The 15,477-nt window shown below is 30.7% G+C and overlaps 1 protein-coding gene across 10 annotated transcripts in view; it reads right to left on the bottom strand.

Annotated features, from left to right (window-relative positions):
- Window positions 1-1,355: 1,355 nt before the first annotated feature.
- LOC127737541 (dynein axonemal heavy chain 2-like) overlaps window positions 1,356-15,477 on the bottom strand; it is an 80,492-nt gene continuing 66,370 nt past the window's right edge. For 7 of the 10 annotated variants that reach the window (XM_052248358.1, XM_052248364.1, XM_052248359.1 and 4 more), the window contains 12 exons: window positions 14,977-15,102; window positions 14,565-14,762; window positions 13,161-13,352; window positions 10,137-10,321; window positions 9,752-9,781; window positions 8,858-9,083; window positions 7,261-7,377; window positions 6,744-6,893; window positions 6,028-6,204; window positions 5,462-5,536; window positions 4,894-5,044; window positions 1,356-2,225 (listed from right to left, as the gene is read on the bottom strand). In XM_052248358.1, the coding sequence (XP_052104318.1) occupies window positions 2,071-2,225; window positions 4,894-5,044; window positions 5,462-5,536; window positions 6,028-6,204; window positions 6,744-6,893; window positions 7,261-7,377; window positions 8,858-9,083; window positions 9,752-9,781; window positions 10,137-10,321; window positions 13,161-13,352; window positions 14,565-14,762; window positions 14,977-15,102 (1,782 nt within the window). In that variant the 3' untranslated portion in view covers window positions 1,356-2,070. The remainder of the gene's footprint in view (window positions 2,226-4,893; window positions 5,045-5,461; window positions 5,537-6,027; window positions 6,205-6,743; window positions 6,894-7,260; window positions 7,378-8,857; window positions 9,084-9,751; window positions 9,782-10,136; window positions 10,322-13,160; window positions 13,353-14,564; window positions 14,763-14,976; window positions 15,103-15,477) is intronic. The other 3 variants (XM_052248363.1, XM_052248366.1, XM_052248368.1) reach the window with 1 other exon arrangement.

Genomic DNA, 15,477 nt, shown 5'->3' with positions numbered 1-15,477 from the left:
AGTGTGTTAATTGCAATATTTCTGGTTAAGTGCATCCATTTTGGTTAGCTGGATGTAATTGTTCCCTTTCTTGTAATTTGATTTAATTGCACTATTTCTGAGTAACTCGTTTAAATTGCTTTTTTAGTTTACTGGTTTTATTGCAGCTTTTCTGGATAACTTGTTTAAATAGTACTATTTCTGGTTAACTGGTTTTAACTGCACCCTTTCTGGGTAACTGGTTTTAATTGCACCCTTTCAGGTTAACTGGTTTAAACTGCACCCTTTCATGTTAACTAGTATTAATTGATCCATTTGTGGTTAACTGGCTTTAATTCCACTCTTTGTGGTTAACTGGATTATTTGTACCCTTTCTGGTTAACTGATTTTAATTGCATCTTTTGTGGTTAATACAAAAATAAAGAGATGTGGTATGATTGCCAATGAGATAACTATCAACCAAAGTTCAAACTAAGTGGATGTAAGCAATTATAGGCAACCGTACAGCCTTCAACAATGAGAAAAACCCATACTGTATCAACGGCTATAAAAGCCCCGACATAAAAAACATGAAACAATTCAATTCAGAAAACTAATGGCCTAACTTATAACAAAACAATTTACAAAATAAAAATATGACAGACATGAACCGACAACAACCACTGAACTACAGGCTCCTGACTTGGGACAGGCACATAATGTGGCGGGGTTTAACATGTTTTTGAGCGCTGAACCATCCCCCTAACCTAGTCACTTGTTTTTACTGCACCCTTTCTAGGTAACTGGTTCTAATTGCACCCTTTCTGGTTAACTGGTTTAAATTGCAATCTTTGTGGCTAACTGGTTTTAACTGTACCCTTTCTTGATAACTGGTTTTAATTGCACCCTTTCATGTTAACTTGTATTAATTATTCCCTTTTTGGTTAACTGGTTTTAATTGCACCCTTTCTGGTTAACTGGTTATAATTGCACTCTTTCCTTGTAACTGTTTTTAACTGCATCCTTTCTGGTTAACTGGTTTTAATTGCACTCTTTGTGATATAACAGCAGTTTTAATTAATTGCAGCCTTTCAGGTTAAATGGTATTCATTGTTCCCTTTTTGGTTAACTGGTTTTAATTGCACCCTTTCTGGTTATCTGGATTAACTGTACCCTTTCTAGATAACTGATTTTAATTGCACCCTTTGTGGTTAAATGGTTTTAACTGTACCCTTTCTGGTAACTGGCTTTAATTGTTACCTTTCAGGTTAACTAGTTTTAATAGCACCCTTTCTGGTTAACTGGTTTTAACTGCACACTTTTGAGTTAACTGTTAATACTTTGCATGTCACAATACTTTCTACACAGCTTGTATGTTGAAATAATAAACACCAAGAAAAAACAAAATAACTTTAATTTTATATCTGTTCTTAAATTTGTTAAATAAACCCAACAATATAAATTAATAACAACATTTTTTTTCTTAATAAAAAAATAATATATGGTAGTAGGTGATTTTAATATTCATGTAAATAATCTAGTAATGCAAATAAATTTAATAGAAAATAAATTATAAATATATCTTTAATTGGACGGAATGATTTGCTTGTAATTGGAAAAAAATATCACAGCGAACAACTTGTTTCATTTAACAATATCATTTAATAGGTTACTAGCAACAGGAAGGATAACAACTTTTCATTTGTTTAATTCTTAGATAAATAAATTCAACGATTCTTATTTCTTTTGCCATACATAGGTGTCACCTTTTAAACCTCAAAAAAGTTGGATATTTACATAAATTCAAAAAGTAAAAGATATACAATGTGTGTAAATTTTAATTTTTCTTATTAAATTGTTTCATTAAATTAACCGAGCAAAAGATGTTCGTTGTGTTATAACAATCTACTAGTTAATGACAAATAAAGAAGGAGATACCACAATAACATCAATTCTAATATATACTTTCCAACTAAAATTAATTCTTATAAGTGGAAAAAACAAAATCAAATCACAAAGTTATATGCAATTTCTTTTTGTCAAATCATAAAAACTACGACATTATTAGCAAGTCAGTACATTTTCTTTGTTCCTTCTGTCTTTATCAAGGAATTAATAGTCCAAACTCATCAACAGAGCTGTTCCTCTTTTAACCCAGTGGTCAGCATTCTTCTCTCCACTCTTTAGTTCCACGGCTACAATAAACGATGCTCTGCCAGCCGCTCCAGCTCTGTTAGGGTAGTAGTAACAGGGGGCATTATACATACCTAAAATTATACAAATAGTAAAAATAACTCACAAGGGTCAGATAAAGAATTTCTATTTAGGGGTGAGGGTGATTGCCGACAGATTTTTTTTTTTCTCACAAATGTACAGATTATCATTTGCATTTTTCTAAAACATTTTATTGATTTCGGTGGGAAATAATGGGATAGCAGTTTAGTTTTCAATCTGAGAGAGAAACTATGGAGTGTGGAATTGCAATGATTGGCCATAATATATATCATTTCAAGACTAATGTTTCCAATTGAATCTAAAATGTCATAATTAATGAATTTAAAAATATTACTTAACACAGACATGTCAACCTTTGAATGTAAAACTGCAGGTCATAAATATCATAACCCCATAACTATAAAAGATAAATGACATCCAGGTACACAATGAAATGTGAAATGGGGTGTTGTCTTTGAATATTACTCATGTAGTTTTACTGACAAATTTAGAAGTAAAGTCTTCGTGTGTGAGAGACATAGAGTATATTTCTTGTATCTAGTTAGGACCTGGTGTTACTAGTAACTTTTCACTGTAGGAAGAGTTTGTGAAGAATAAAAAGGAATAACTGATTTTTTATGATATTTTTAAGACGTGCATATATTGTCTAGTTCACACATCATAGATACATTATAAATATTCATTTAATAACAGTCTTTTGAAAACAGATAAGTTGATATATACAACATTGACATGACACCTTTTTTCCTCAGGTTTAGATGTTAAAAATAAATTTTAAAAAAAATGAAAAGCTTAAAGTACAATCAATGAAAAGTAGGCACTACAATATTCATAAGAATTATACACTTATTCACTTATTGTTTTTTATCTTTGTGACAGACAAACCTTTCCTGCTTATTGTTTTTCAATGTACATTATTTACCACAAGTATGTACAATTCATTGAAATGGCAAATGAGATACATAGATAATGGTTGTGTAAAAAAGAGGGAGAAGAATTCATTGTGTGAGAATTCATATCTTTTTGGATAAAACTAAAATAATTTTTAGCTGAATGATGGGAGTGTGAATAAAAGGATAAAATGTTGGGTAAAACTTAAAATCCTTGGCATTAATGTACCGGTATATCTTTGTATGTGTAAAATATAATGTGTGCTTTACAACTGAGACTGTGCACTATTTGTACTCACTAAATACCACATTGGCTCTTTTCATTGCTCTTGCTATGTTTATCAATGACACAGAACACATCAGTATAATTATAGTGAAAATAACAGAATTAGTCTGTAACTTGATAGCTATGGTCAATTGGATGGTCAAGTAAAAATAAAATATTTTGTAAATAACTGTTTTTCATTTTGTAATGCAGATCAACAGAAAAATAATTTCAAAGAACTGACCCCCATGCTAAAAATAATGGATATATTGATTGCTGCTTGCTTCATATGAATATATATTCTGCTTTGCCCTAGACTGGTATACAAAGTCAGACCTTTAAATTAGTAACTCACACTGTACCAGTCAGTAGGGAAAACATGTTAGCCTACCTAGAGGCATTATTATGAGCCAACCAGTCTTTATTTCATATCCCTCAATACTGAATGCATGCTTAGCAGAAAAGCAGCAAATGCTAATTTTAGTCTTTGGTGTGATCTAGCCTGGGATTAAATTCAGAACAGAACCTCTTCCCCACCCCCTTCCAAAAAAAGCAATCAAGATGTACTGTTGAACATTGAATGTAGAACACTAAATAACACAAATGCATAAAATACTTATAAGGTATCTTGATATAGTTTTGTTTCAAAGTATCTCTGAGATAAGACCTACAATTTTTCATATCTTTGCTGATGATACATGTACATAAACTGAAATTACTTGAAACAAATAATAAGTTAAAGCTAAACTAGTTCATATCCTTAAAAGCTTTTAATTCTATGCCAAATTTGACACAGACTATCACAATTAAATAGAAATTCTTGAGGTATTACATTGTTCTCCCCTATCAAAATTAGCCTGTATTTTACAAAGTATATTTTTTTATCAAAAGAAACAACAGCATGACAAATACCTAACAAGAAAGTCAGTAATTCAACATCAAAATGAAAATAAATACTTACTTTTTCCTACAGCAATATAAATAATATTAATGTTTAGTGACTGATTGCTTGTTGTTTGAATCATAAATAGAGGCAAATATTTCAGGCATATTCAGTTAATAACATATTATTTTATCGGATTTGAAGAAAAGTTGGACTCTAAAAAAGTCAGTGGAACAAGTGATTGTATTGGGTAGAAATGTTCACTTTAGAATAATAAATCTTGAGATAAGTATACATTTTTAAGAAAGCTCTCAAAACTGTTCATAATGTTAAAATTAGAGTTTTCATAGTGGGGATATTCTGAGCATGCTTGAAGTTTGCTTTCTACAACCCTTAACATAGATTATCTAGAGACCTTCTTACAGGGTTTTCAGGGAAGATGCCATTTTAAGAAGCCCTTATTTTTAAAACAAAAAATGAAAACCTTTATCTGCTTACATTCCCAAATGAAAAAAAAACAATATTTAGATTATATTGACCCATAGTATTTATCTGCCTTCAATGGAAAACACAGTTTTAGCCAAAACTAATAATTAAAAGATTTGTATATAAAGTTAATAAAACTACAAGCAGTGACTGACAAAAACTTTGACAAAACATACCTTTAGCAGCTTTTTTCTTATTTTCAACTGGTTTGAAATGTATTGTTGGCATCTGGCAGACTAACTCCATAGGCTTAGCTTCTACCAAACAAGAATTCTTAATATCCCAGCCTGCTCCTTGTAGGAATAAACCTTTGATATACACACCATCCTGACAAAATATTCAGAAAAAAATGTCTCAAAATAGAAAAAATACAAATTCAGCTGAAGAACAGCATGACAAAGCAAGTATAATATTTTCTATTTGCTGTGACAAGAATAAGCCTATAAGCTTCCTTGCTGCACTCAAGAAACTGCATGATGTGACAATCAATTGATTATATACAGAAAACCTGCTGATAATAGGTATTTTTTTCAAACTTGCCTACCATAGCCATAATAAGTACTAAAAAAAAACTTAAATAAAATATTATTTACATTTATTTTATAATCATAATAAAACAATCTAACTACAAAGCATTATTATTTTGAGCAGCATTTTGTAAGATACTTCTTTTCAGTTAAATTTCAAGTAGTCTCAGCATGACAGAATCATTTATATTAATAAGTTTTGTAGAATGATACAAACCTTTGGTGGACCAACTATATTCTCATCTCCTACAGTCATGACACTGAACTCCCAGGACAGAGTATCAATAGATACCTGAAGACAAAAAAGAAAATAAATCATTACATCAAAATTTCACCATTTTTGTGAAATTTTATATACCCAACAGTAGTTTTATTTAAAAATTTAATGTAAATGTAGATGATATGTAGATGTTTAACATGATATAAATGGATTGAGTAAATGATAGGAGATGATTTATAGTTAAAAACATAAAATTTAAAACTCCAACATTATGAAATATTTTTGTTTACATTATTTGTACTTTCAAATATTTATTTGCAAGACAGATTAAATACAGCCAATCAAAAATTATTTCTTGATATTCTGTGAATGCTTTGTAATTATTCTCAAAAAACTCTGGACCTCAGTCTAGGTGAGAAAGTGACACATTTGTTACATTGTTTTGCATCATACTTTTTACGTGAGGAAGCAATAACTTTGGTACAAACATTATTTTTAAAGGTCTGTTATTTCAAATTTGATAACCTGTTCTATTGATGACAAGTGAGCAATGATAAACTTACATTATTTTGTCTAGCAGATGTCTGTAAGACAGCAGTCAGGAAGCCAGTGGGGAAGGTAAAGCCAGACATCCAGAAAATGGTTGGAGGATGGGCTGTGACTGCCCACTTGGCAAGCTGTTCTACTCTGGCTACTAAATCTCTAGTCCAGGAGGCTAAAGGCTTCATAGATGGGTAGGCCTGTCAAGAACAATAAAAATATAAATTACAGAAATGTTTATTAATAGTATTAATCAATATTAAAAAAAATCCTAAAAGGTTTTCATTTGCTAACAAAATACTTATGATATCTTTTACATAACGAGTAGGACATCAACATTAAGAATGAAGAAATTTCGTGATTTCAGAATGAAATTGAAAACTTTATTTTTGAAACACATTTCATAAGAGGACATAAAAAGCTTACATGGGAACCAATTTGATATTAATTGCCCTTGTTACTTATTGTAAGGAAATTTTTAAGAAACTGTGGCTTGCTTCATCATTTCAGAATTAAATAAACAGCTGCTCAAAAGTGTAAGATAAGCTTTTTGTGATATTGGATACTATGGTGATCAAAACATATCTGATCAATTTCTATTTCATATTTTCTAATTAATACGATAGATATATATATATATATTTATGTATATGCTCAGAAAGAGCCCTTTAATTGGATTTAATAAAGTATTTGTACTCCTTTACATTACTGGTAGTTCAAATGTCAACTAAATTATTACCTTCAACCAAGTTGGAGGAACTCTACCATCAAATATACACTGGAATATGTTCTCTAACTCCATTGTCATGACAACCAAACCTTGTATACCTTTCTCTAGATCAACCAATCTTTCTCTAATCTCATTCATCAATGCATTGTATCTATCAATCTGTAAATATGTATGAAATATTAGAATAGTGTAAATAACAAATCTGTATTTGTAACGATTTCCTATTGGAATTATATTACTAAAATCAAAATTGTTAATAGTACTCAATTGAGAAAAGAAGACCCAGGAAATACTTTCAGCAACAGCACACAATTTTCATCCTGTATTAATTTTTTGACCAAATAACACAAAAAATTGACAAACAAAACATGCTGACAATTTGATTAACATCTATATATAATGTAAGGTTAAAATAATGACCATTTAACTATTCATTTATAAAAAGACAACTTGTTCAAAGCAATCATTTGTTTGTGATATATCTGTCCTTCATGTAACATAACTGTACAAACTGTAATGACATTACCTCCTGTAATAGCACAACATTTAATGGGCAGGGATCCAGTGCTAAGATTTTGGCTGTTCCATCATAATCAATATTTTCTGGAATCTGTTTATAGATGTTTGCTGCTAGGTCCAGTACCTATAAAAACATTTTCATACATCTGTACAAATATTCTGTTAACACTATATAATGTCTTGTATATCTTGTAATTAGTTTCATTCAGTTTACTAGTTTACTTTATTGTATTTCCCACAACTGAGCAAAGATCTGAAGCATGGTTTAACTCATCATACTTATTTTCTAAAAAAAAAATCATCCCTAGAAATGTGTACAAGTAAATGTACTTGATGAACACCAAGCATTTTCACATTATCTTATAAAAAAATAATCTGAACATGCAAACAAAACGGTGAATAGCAGTGTTTCTATAACACTTGTAAGAATACTTGTGCTGTTTCTGTGTACAAGTAAATGTACTTGATGAACACCAAGCATTTTCACATTATCTTATCAAAAAATAATCTGAACATGCAAACAAAATGGTGAATAGCAGTGTTTCTATAACACTTGTAAGAATACTTGTGCTGTTTCTGTGTCAAAAGGAGAACTGGTGAAGACCTCTCAATACATAGACAACAATATAAACTTACCGATGGACGATCCTTACATAAAAATTAATATAAAAATATAATTCAGTGGAAGTTCAATGATAAAGATTATACAGGGTTTTCCTCTGAACTGTTGTCAGACATTTTTTTTTTTTATGATATTCTTAACTAGACTGAACTGTTTTAGTAGACTAAAACTTATGTCCGCTTCAAATTAAGAAGTCACTTTTGTAAAAACAAGATTGCTAGGCTGTAGCCAAATTTACCCCACCACTGATGGAAAAAAGTGTTCACAGTATAGAATTGTAGATCAGAAACATATATTATATTATAAAGAGCTTTTTTAATTGTTCCTGTTATTCAATAGGTAGAACATGGCATGGGGTCATTGTGATACGATAACCCCAAAAATAGTCCCATTTCTCCTATAAAATGGAGGAGTCATAATGACAGTAAAGTATGGTCAATTACACCTGATTACAAACTTGCCTAAGGAGTATTAGAGCTTCTGTCAAAGGATCTCATAGGAGTTCATAAGGTGTAATTGTGGTAGCATAGTATATATAAAAAGTCAAGTCAAAACAGTGTCTGAGGAGCTGTGTTCAAAATAGTAAAATTAAAATGACAGTAAAAATGGTCAACTACACATGATGCCAAACACTCCTATGAAGTATGACATCTCAAATCAAAATGGTATTGTATGGTCAAGAGAATATGATGACTACCAAGTATGCAAGCTTTCTGTCAAACAGTCTCCAAGTATTGATGTGTTTGAAGCTGATGGATGGACACACAGAGACCCTTGCCATATCCACAGCATCACTGCCAGCAGTTGACAATAAGAATATATGTATAGTTAATGGTGGGATCCTTAACTGTTTTCAATATATTTAACAATTTATGATACCAGGCAGTGCAGCATGATTCTGTCATAGACAAAATTTATAGTGCACTTAAACAGTGTTGTCATGGCAGTTTAGAATATATATGGTTTATATATATATATATACCTTATCTTCTCTACTTTCACCACCAGAAGTGGCAGATACTTGTGGCTGTAAACCTAGTAAAGTATCAAACATCAATCTTGTTTCTTGAATCTGTGATGTTATGTCAGCATTAGGATGTTGTCCGAAGGCTTCAGGATGGTCCACATTAGGTAACATACTCACATACTCCTTGTAAGATGACAAGGGACCATCTTTAGGTATGTAATAAGTTGGCAGACATGATAATCTGGAAAGACATCATACTATATTAATATCAAATAAAATTCAAATAGATAAAATAAATACATTAGTATTATCAAAATATTCTACAACAGTCAGTAAAAGTCTTGTAACTAATGTTAGTATCTGCTATTAAAAAATTAAAAAATACATAGAAAGTAATGAATTTAACTTTGGAGAATAATATAACTTCAATGATTAAGAATACAAAGTTTCTTTACCTAAACAAGAAAATGTCCTGTAATACAGCTTTATAGTTCATTGGAATATAACCAATTCTACATTACCGGTAATGTAGTATTAGTTCATATGAAAGAAAGGGGGCTTTTGCCTCCACTATTTTCTAACCTATAATTGACAACAATTAGCTGATAATTCAATTCTTAAAATGAAATTTAAAATATAATCCTGAACAAACAAACAGTAAACACTGTGAAGAACTGCAACATGGAGTGACTAACTGGTGATAGTAGTTCTATACATGTAAACTACCTAACAAAAATGTTTTCTTTTAAAAACTTTGTACAAAGCATTTTTATAACATTAATGGTGTAATAGTGATATTGTGTCATTTTCATGTTCTGAACCACTAGAACCTATGTTCAACAATAAACACTAAAAACTTGAACATAAGTGGACAAACGTGACCGCGTCTCAGTAGCCATTGTAACTTGCCTGTAGTTATGGTAAATTTGTCCAGAATCTCTGTAATGAAAGTCATTCTAGTTTTGCACAAATTATTCAGTTGTTACCATAAATTCTTATTTGTATAAAACTCCTTGGAGTTATTTTTTCCCAGTATTAATGAATGAGTAGATATTCTTTAAATATTGATTGATTTTTGGTTGATTAACATTAGGTGGCAAATACCTGATGCATATCCCTGAATATTTTACAAATTTTTATAGATTTATAAAAAAAAAAAATAATAAAAAAGAAGTTAAATCATCAATTAGTATTTTTTTTAAAACCAAGGAAAATATTAGCAAATATTAGCAATTATTAATAATTTTTATACACAATTATTTATAAGCGAGTTTGTTTCTTATAGATGACTTACTTGAAGAAAGCATTCTGTAGTACACCATCATGGAAATATTCATTAATATAGGTAAGAAGCAAACGTCTATCAAAATCATCAGTCACATGACCACCATAGTTTATTCCAGCAATAAGATATTTCAGAGCATCCCATGGTGTTTCATCATAGCCATCAAGATAAATACTTAACAGGTTCTCAGATACCTATCAAAAACAGATGGAAACATTTAAAACTGCATAAATCTACTCAATAGGTCTTAAAATACCTTGCACAGCATCAATTTAGTATGTAACATTTAAATTTTTTTCTCTCACTTAAATGTTAGCCATGTTTTAGTCTATTTCTAAATAGACACAGTGTACCCCTTTTTATATTTGGTTCAAATAATAAAAAAACAGCTGCCCCAAGAGAAAATTATACCCCCTTTTTGGATATTGAAATTGTGTAACATTGTGACACATGAAAATTCACTTTAATTCTGACAGTTAAAGTCCAATAACTCTGGAATACAAGAGTGCACACGCTGAAATGTCTCGCCTTCTTTACTAATCATTGATATTATGTTGATAGTCCTAAATATAAAGCTTTACTACAACTATCACATACTTAACATGATCCTAGAAAATGAGGTCAAGGTCATATAAACCAAACAAGAAATACATGTACACCTTACAATCATTCAATACACTAAATATAGTTGACCTATTGTTTATATTTTTTAAGATACAGACTTAACCAAGAAAACTAAACATTGACCAATGAACCAAGAAAATAAGGTCAAGGTCAGATGAACAATGCCAGGCAGACATGTACTTCAGCTTGCAATCCTTCCATACAACAAATATAGTTGACCTATTGCTTATAGTATTAGAAAAACAGACCAAAACACAAAAACTTAACACTGAGCAATGAACCTTGAAAATGAGGTCAAGGTCAAATAAAACCTGCAAGACTGACAGGTACATCATAAAATATTTCCATACACCAAATATAGATGACCTATTGCATAAAGTATTAGAAAAAAAGACCAAAACTCAAAAACTTAACTCTGACCACTGAACCATGAAAATGAGGTCAAGGTCAGAAGACACCTGCCAGCTAGACATGTACACCTTACAATCATTCCATACACCAAATATAGTAGACCTATGGCATACAGTATAAGAAAAACAGACCAAAACACAAAAACTTAACTATAACCACTGAACCATGAAAATGAGGTCAAGGTCAGATGACACCTGCCAGTTGGACATGTACACCTTACAGTCCTTCCATACACCGAATATACTAGACCTATTGCTTATAGTATCTGAGATATGGACTTGACCACCAAAACTTAACCTTGTTCATTGATCCATGAAATGAGGTCGAGGTCAGGTGAAAACTGTGTGACGGGCATGAGGACCTTGCAAGGTACGCACATACCAAATATAGTTGAACTATTGCATATAGTATTAGAAAAAAAGACCAAAACTCAAAAACTTAACTTTGACCACTGAACCATGAAAATGAGGTCAAGGTCAGATGACACCTGCCCGCTAGACATGTACACCTTACAATCATTCCATACACCACATATAGTAGACCTATGGCATACAGTATAAGAAAAACAGACTAAAACACAAAAACTTAACTATAACCACTGAACCATGAAAATGAGGTCAAAGTCAGATGACACCTGCCAGTTGGACATGTACACCTTACAGTCCTTCCATACACCGAATATACTAGACCTATTGCTTATAGTATCTGAGATATGGACTTGACCACCAAAACTTAACCTTGTTCACTGATCCATGAAATGAGGTCGAGGTCAAGTGAAAACTGTGTGACGGGCATGAGGACCTTGCAAGGTACGCACATACCAAATATAGTTATCCTATTACTTATAATAAGAGAGAATCTAACATTACAAAAAATCTTAACTTTTTTTTCAAGTAGTCACTGAACCATGAAAATGAGGTCAAGGACATTGGACATGTGACTGACGGAAACTTCGTAACATGAGGCATCCATATACAAAGTATGAAGCATCCAGACCTTCCACCTTCTAAAATATAAAGCTTTTAAGAAGTTAGCTAACGCCGCCGCCGTAGCTGCCACACTATCCCTATGTCGAGCTTTCTGCGACAAAAGTTGCAGGCTCGACAAAAAATCAGAAATTTTCAAATTCATTATAGTGTAATTTTTCAAGTAAATCTATCCTAGCATACTCGAGTTTCTTTTATATTTTTTATATTCAAGTATACCCTAATAAGTGAGAAATATGTGAAACATTGCCTTAAATCTGACAGATTAGGTATGATAAGGCAACTTTTTTTGCCCCTTAAATTAGAAAAAAAAAAACATATTACAAATCTACCAAATAGCATCCTTCAGATGTACATAAGACATAAGTTTGTCATAAATCAGTTACTATATTTTTGAATTTTTTCTTAAATATTGGCATTAGGGCTTAAAACTTCTTACATTTAGTGGAAAAAACTGATTTTGAGATCTTGTCATAAAGATATTTTGCTACCAATTGTATTTAACTAGATTTTAATGTATGTAAAATATCTTTTTGGATAAAGCTGTTGCTAATATATATTTTGACCAAAAAATATCAGTGAAATGATCATTTTAGGTCAAATACATAAATTTCAACATGCTGATGATGTTATAGAGGTATCACAAGTTACCTTTCTGCACTAAAGTGTCCAAATAATATAAACCACATCATTTATCAATAAAATTAACATAATTTAAAAAGGTTTGAATAAGTTTAGCAATTTCAGGTGCCAAATAACAGCTCTTGTCATACCTTCTCTGGTGAGTTATTGATTATTGTAAGAAGTGTTGATATACGGACAGATTAATGTTTACCATAAAATGTCCCTTACATTCATACGAACATCACATTAAAATATAAGAGAATTTTAATGGCCATTTGAAAAATAAATTTAAAGCCTCTGCTTTCATCTGTTCTACAAGCATTAACTCTATAAAAAAAATTTCCTGTGTGTTGAACAAGAAAATAAAATATTTTAAATAAAGATCTACCTCAAAATCTGCATCATTGAATTCATAGGCAATATTCCATCCTAACATCAAAAACTTCTTTCTCTCCAACAATACAGAATGGAAGAAACACAGAGAAAACAGTAGTTTTTTGTATTTGTCTTGTTTTGGACATCTTACAAACTGTTGTTCTGTCACTAAGTTGTATAAACGTTTCATATTAGCTTTCAGTCCCTGCAATATACAATCATAATAAGTTGTATAAAACTTTTCACATTAACTTTCAGTCCCTGCAAAATACTATAATGACAAGTTGTATAAAGGTTTTATATTAACTTTCAGTCCCTGCAAAATACTATAATGATAAGATGTATAAACGTTTCATATTAACTTTCAGTTCCTGCAAAATACTATAATGATAAGATGTATAAACGTTTCATATTAACTTTCAGTTCCTGCAAATAAAACAATAATAAGTTATATAAACGTTTCATACTAGCTTTCAGCCCCTGCTTAATGCAATAATGATAAGTATAAAAATATCCCTACAAATGTGCTTCCTTTATTGTTACTAAGGTAGATTAACTGTATACCGCCATCTTGGATTGTAAAATAGCAGTACACAATCATTCTAGTTCTTTGCTTAAATCTGCAAATTTTGAGACAGATTGGCAATTAATGTGTAAGACTGTTTATTTGAATAAAGAAAAAATAGTAATTTATTAAACTATTCGGCTGTTTTAACAAATACCAAATATTTGTTTTTGTTTGAATCAATTTTTCATGATAGGTAGTTAAGGGGGATAACTCTAACAGTAATATTTTTTATAAAGAAAAGTTTTCACTTTTTAACTGGTAGCAAGAAAACAAGTTTGGTGACACCATTTGTCTTTCTATTTTCTTAAAGCATATAATAAAACCTATCTTCTCATATTTTACTTTAAAATTCTATCTCATAGATTTCTTTTTATTCACAAAAAAGTGTTTTTTTTCATGAATAATCTATGCAAAACTGGGCATGGTGACCAATACTTTTTATTATATTTTTAAAAACATCATGGTAAATCTACATTTTGGCAAAGCAAAAGAAAATTCTATCTGAGGAAATATATACTGATGATCCAACTTAAGAAGGTAAACAACTATACAAAGACATTATATTCCATCTGAACATTTCCTTCCATATTCTAGGGATCTAAGATTATCCCTGCCTCAGAACACACAGTTTTCATTATTGTTGACAATGTATTAACTCCAATTGGATGTGTATTGCACTTGATGTCACCATCTTTCTCCAAAGGCCTCTTAAAAAAACGAATTTCCACTCATTTCAGGTATAATAATTCAAGTATTCAATAAAAATCTTTAACAAACTATGATTTTGGAACTGGTGTTTAATATTCTTCAACCTCAAATATCAATATATTGTTAAATTTTATCATTTACCTTAGGTGGTTCAGTTGTCATTTTAAGGCCTGTCTGTAGAATAGCTATTGGGAAGTCTGGATGAGGACTACTACTTAGCCATAACCTGAATTCTGGGTGAGGCTCAGGCTTCTGTATCTGTAACTGTTCCACTAACTTGTCTAACTGTGGCATCCAACTCAATGACAAGTGACAGTTAGCCAAAAACACCCAATTACCCTTTTAAACAAAATTATAAAAATAATCAAAATAAGGTGATAATTTCCAAATAAAAAAAAAACTAAACAATAAATTTATGGATGCATTCAATTTTGCAAAACTTTTCTTTATGATATAAAATATGAATAGAGTCTGGTATACCAAAGAAGTTATCAATCCTAAACAGAAAATTAAATTTGCAATTATTTTTTCAAATATATAAATAAATGCCTACCTCTCTGATACCTTCTTTAATCATCCTAGTAGCAATAGGTGCCTGACCCTGACCCAGGGATAAGGCATGGAATTTCTGAGCCAAGCCTTTAGCTTCTGCTAATTGGAGAAGTTGGCTTGTTGGATCCTGAATAAAATAAAAAATGTCTTACATTGCAGTTGTTATTGAGTGGGAATAAATAAACGAAATGAAACATAACAATATTTTATAAGAAAACAAATTCCTAAAAATCTCCATTGAAAACCTGAAATTACCGTAATTCTATGTGTATACATTATGTTTCAAGTATAAAAAAAAAATACAATCAATTTCTATTTTTATGAATTTTATGTATGATACAACTTTAAAACACCTCTAACTTCATACCTAACTAAGTAAGACATGGCTTAACAATTAAATCCTTAATAACCATCAGCTTTTTTCAACTCAAAAGTAAAAGAAAAAAACCCACTTTGTCTCTTAGGACGAGACCAATTTCATAATATCTTGCAATTAATTGTA

This window comes from Mytilus californianus, unplaced genomic scaffold, assembly GCF_021869535.1.
Source record: "Mytilus californianus isolate M0D057914Y unplaced genomic scaffold, xbMytCali1.0.p SCAF_4, whole genome shotgun sequence".
Classification (NCBI taxonomy): Eukaryota; Metazoa; Mollusca; class Bivalvia; order Mytilida; family Mytilidae; genus Mytilus; species Mytilus californianus.
This window is presented reverse-complemented; position numbering and strand designations above follow the sequence as displayed.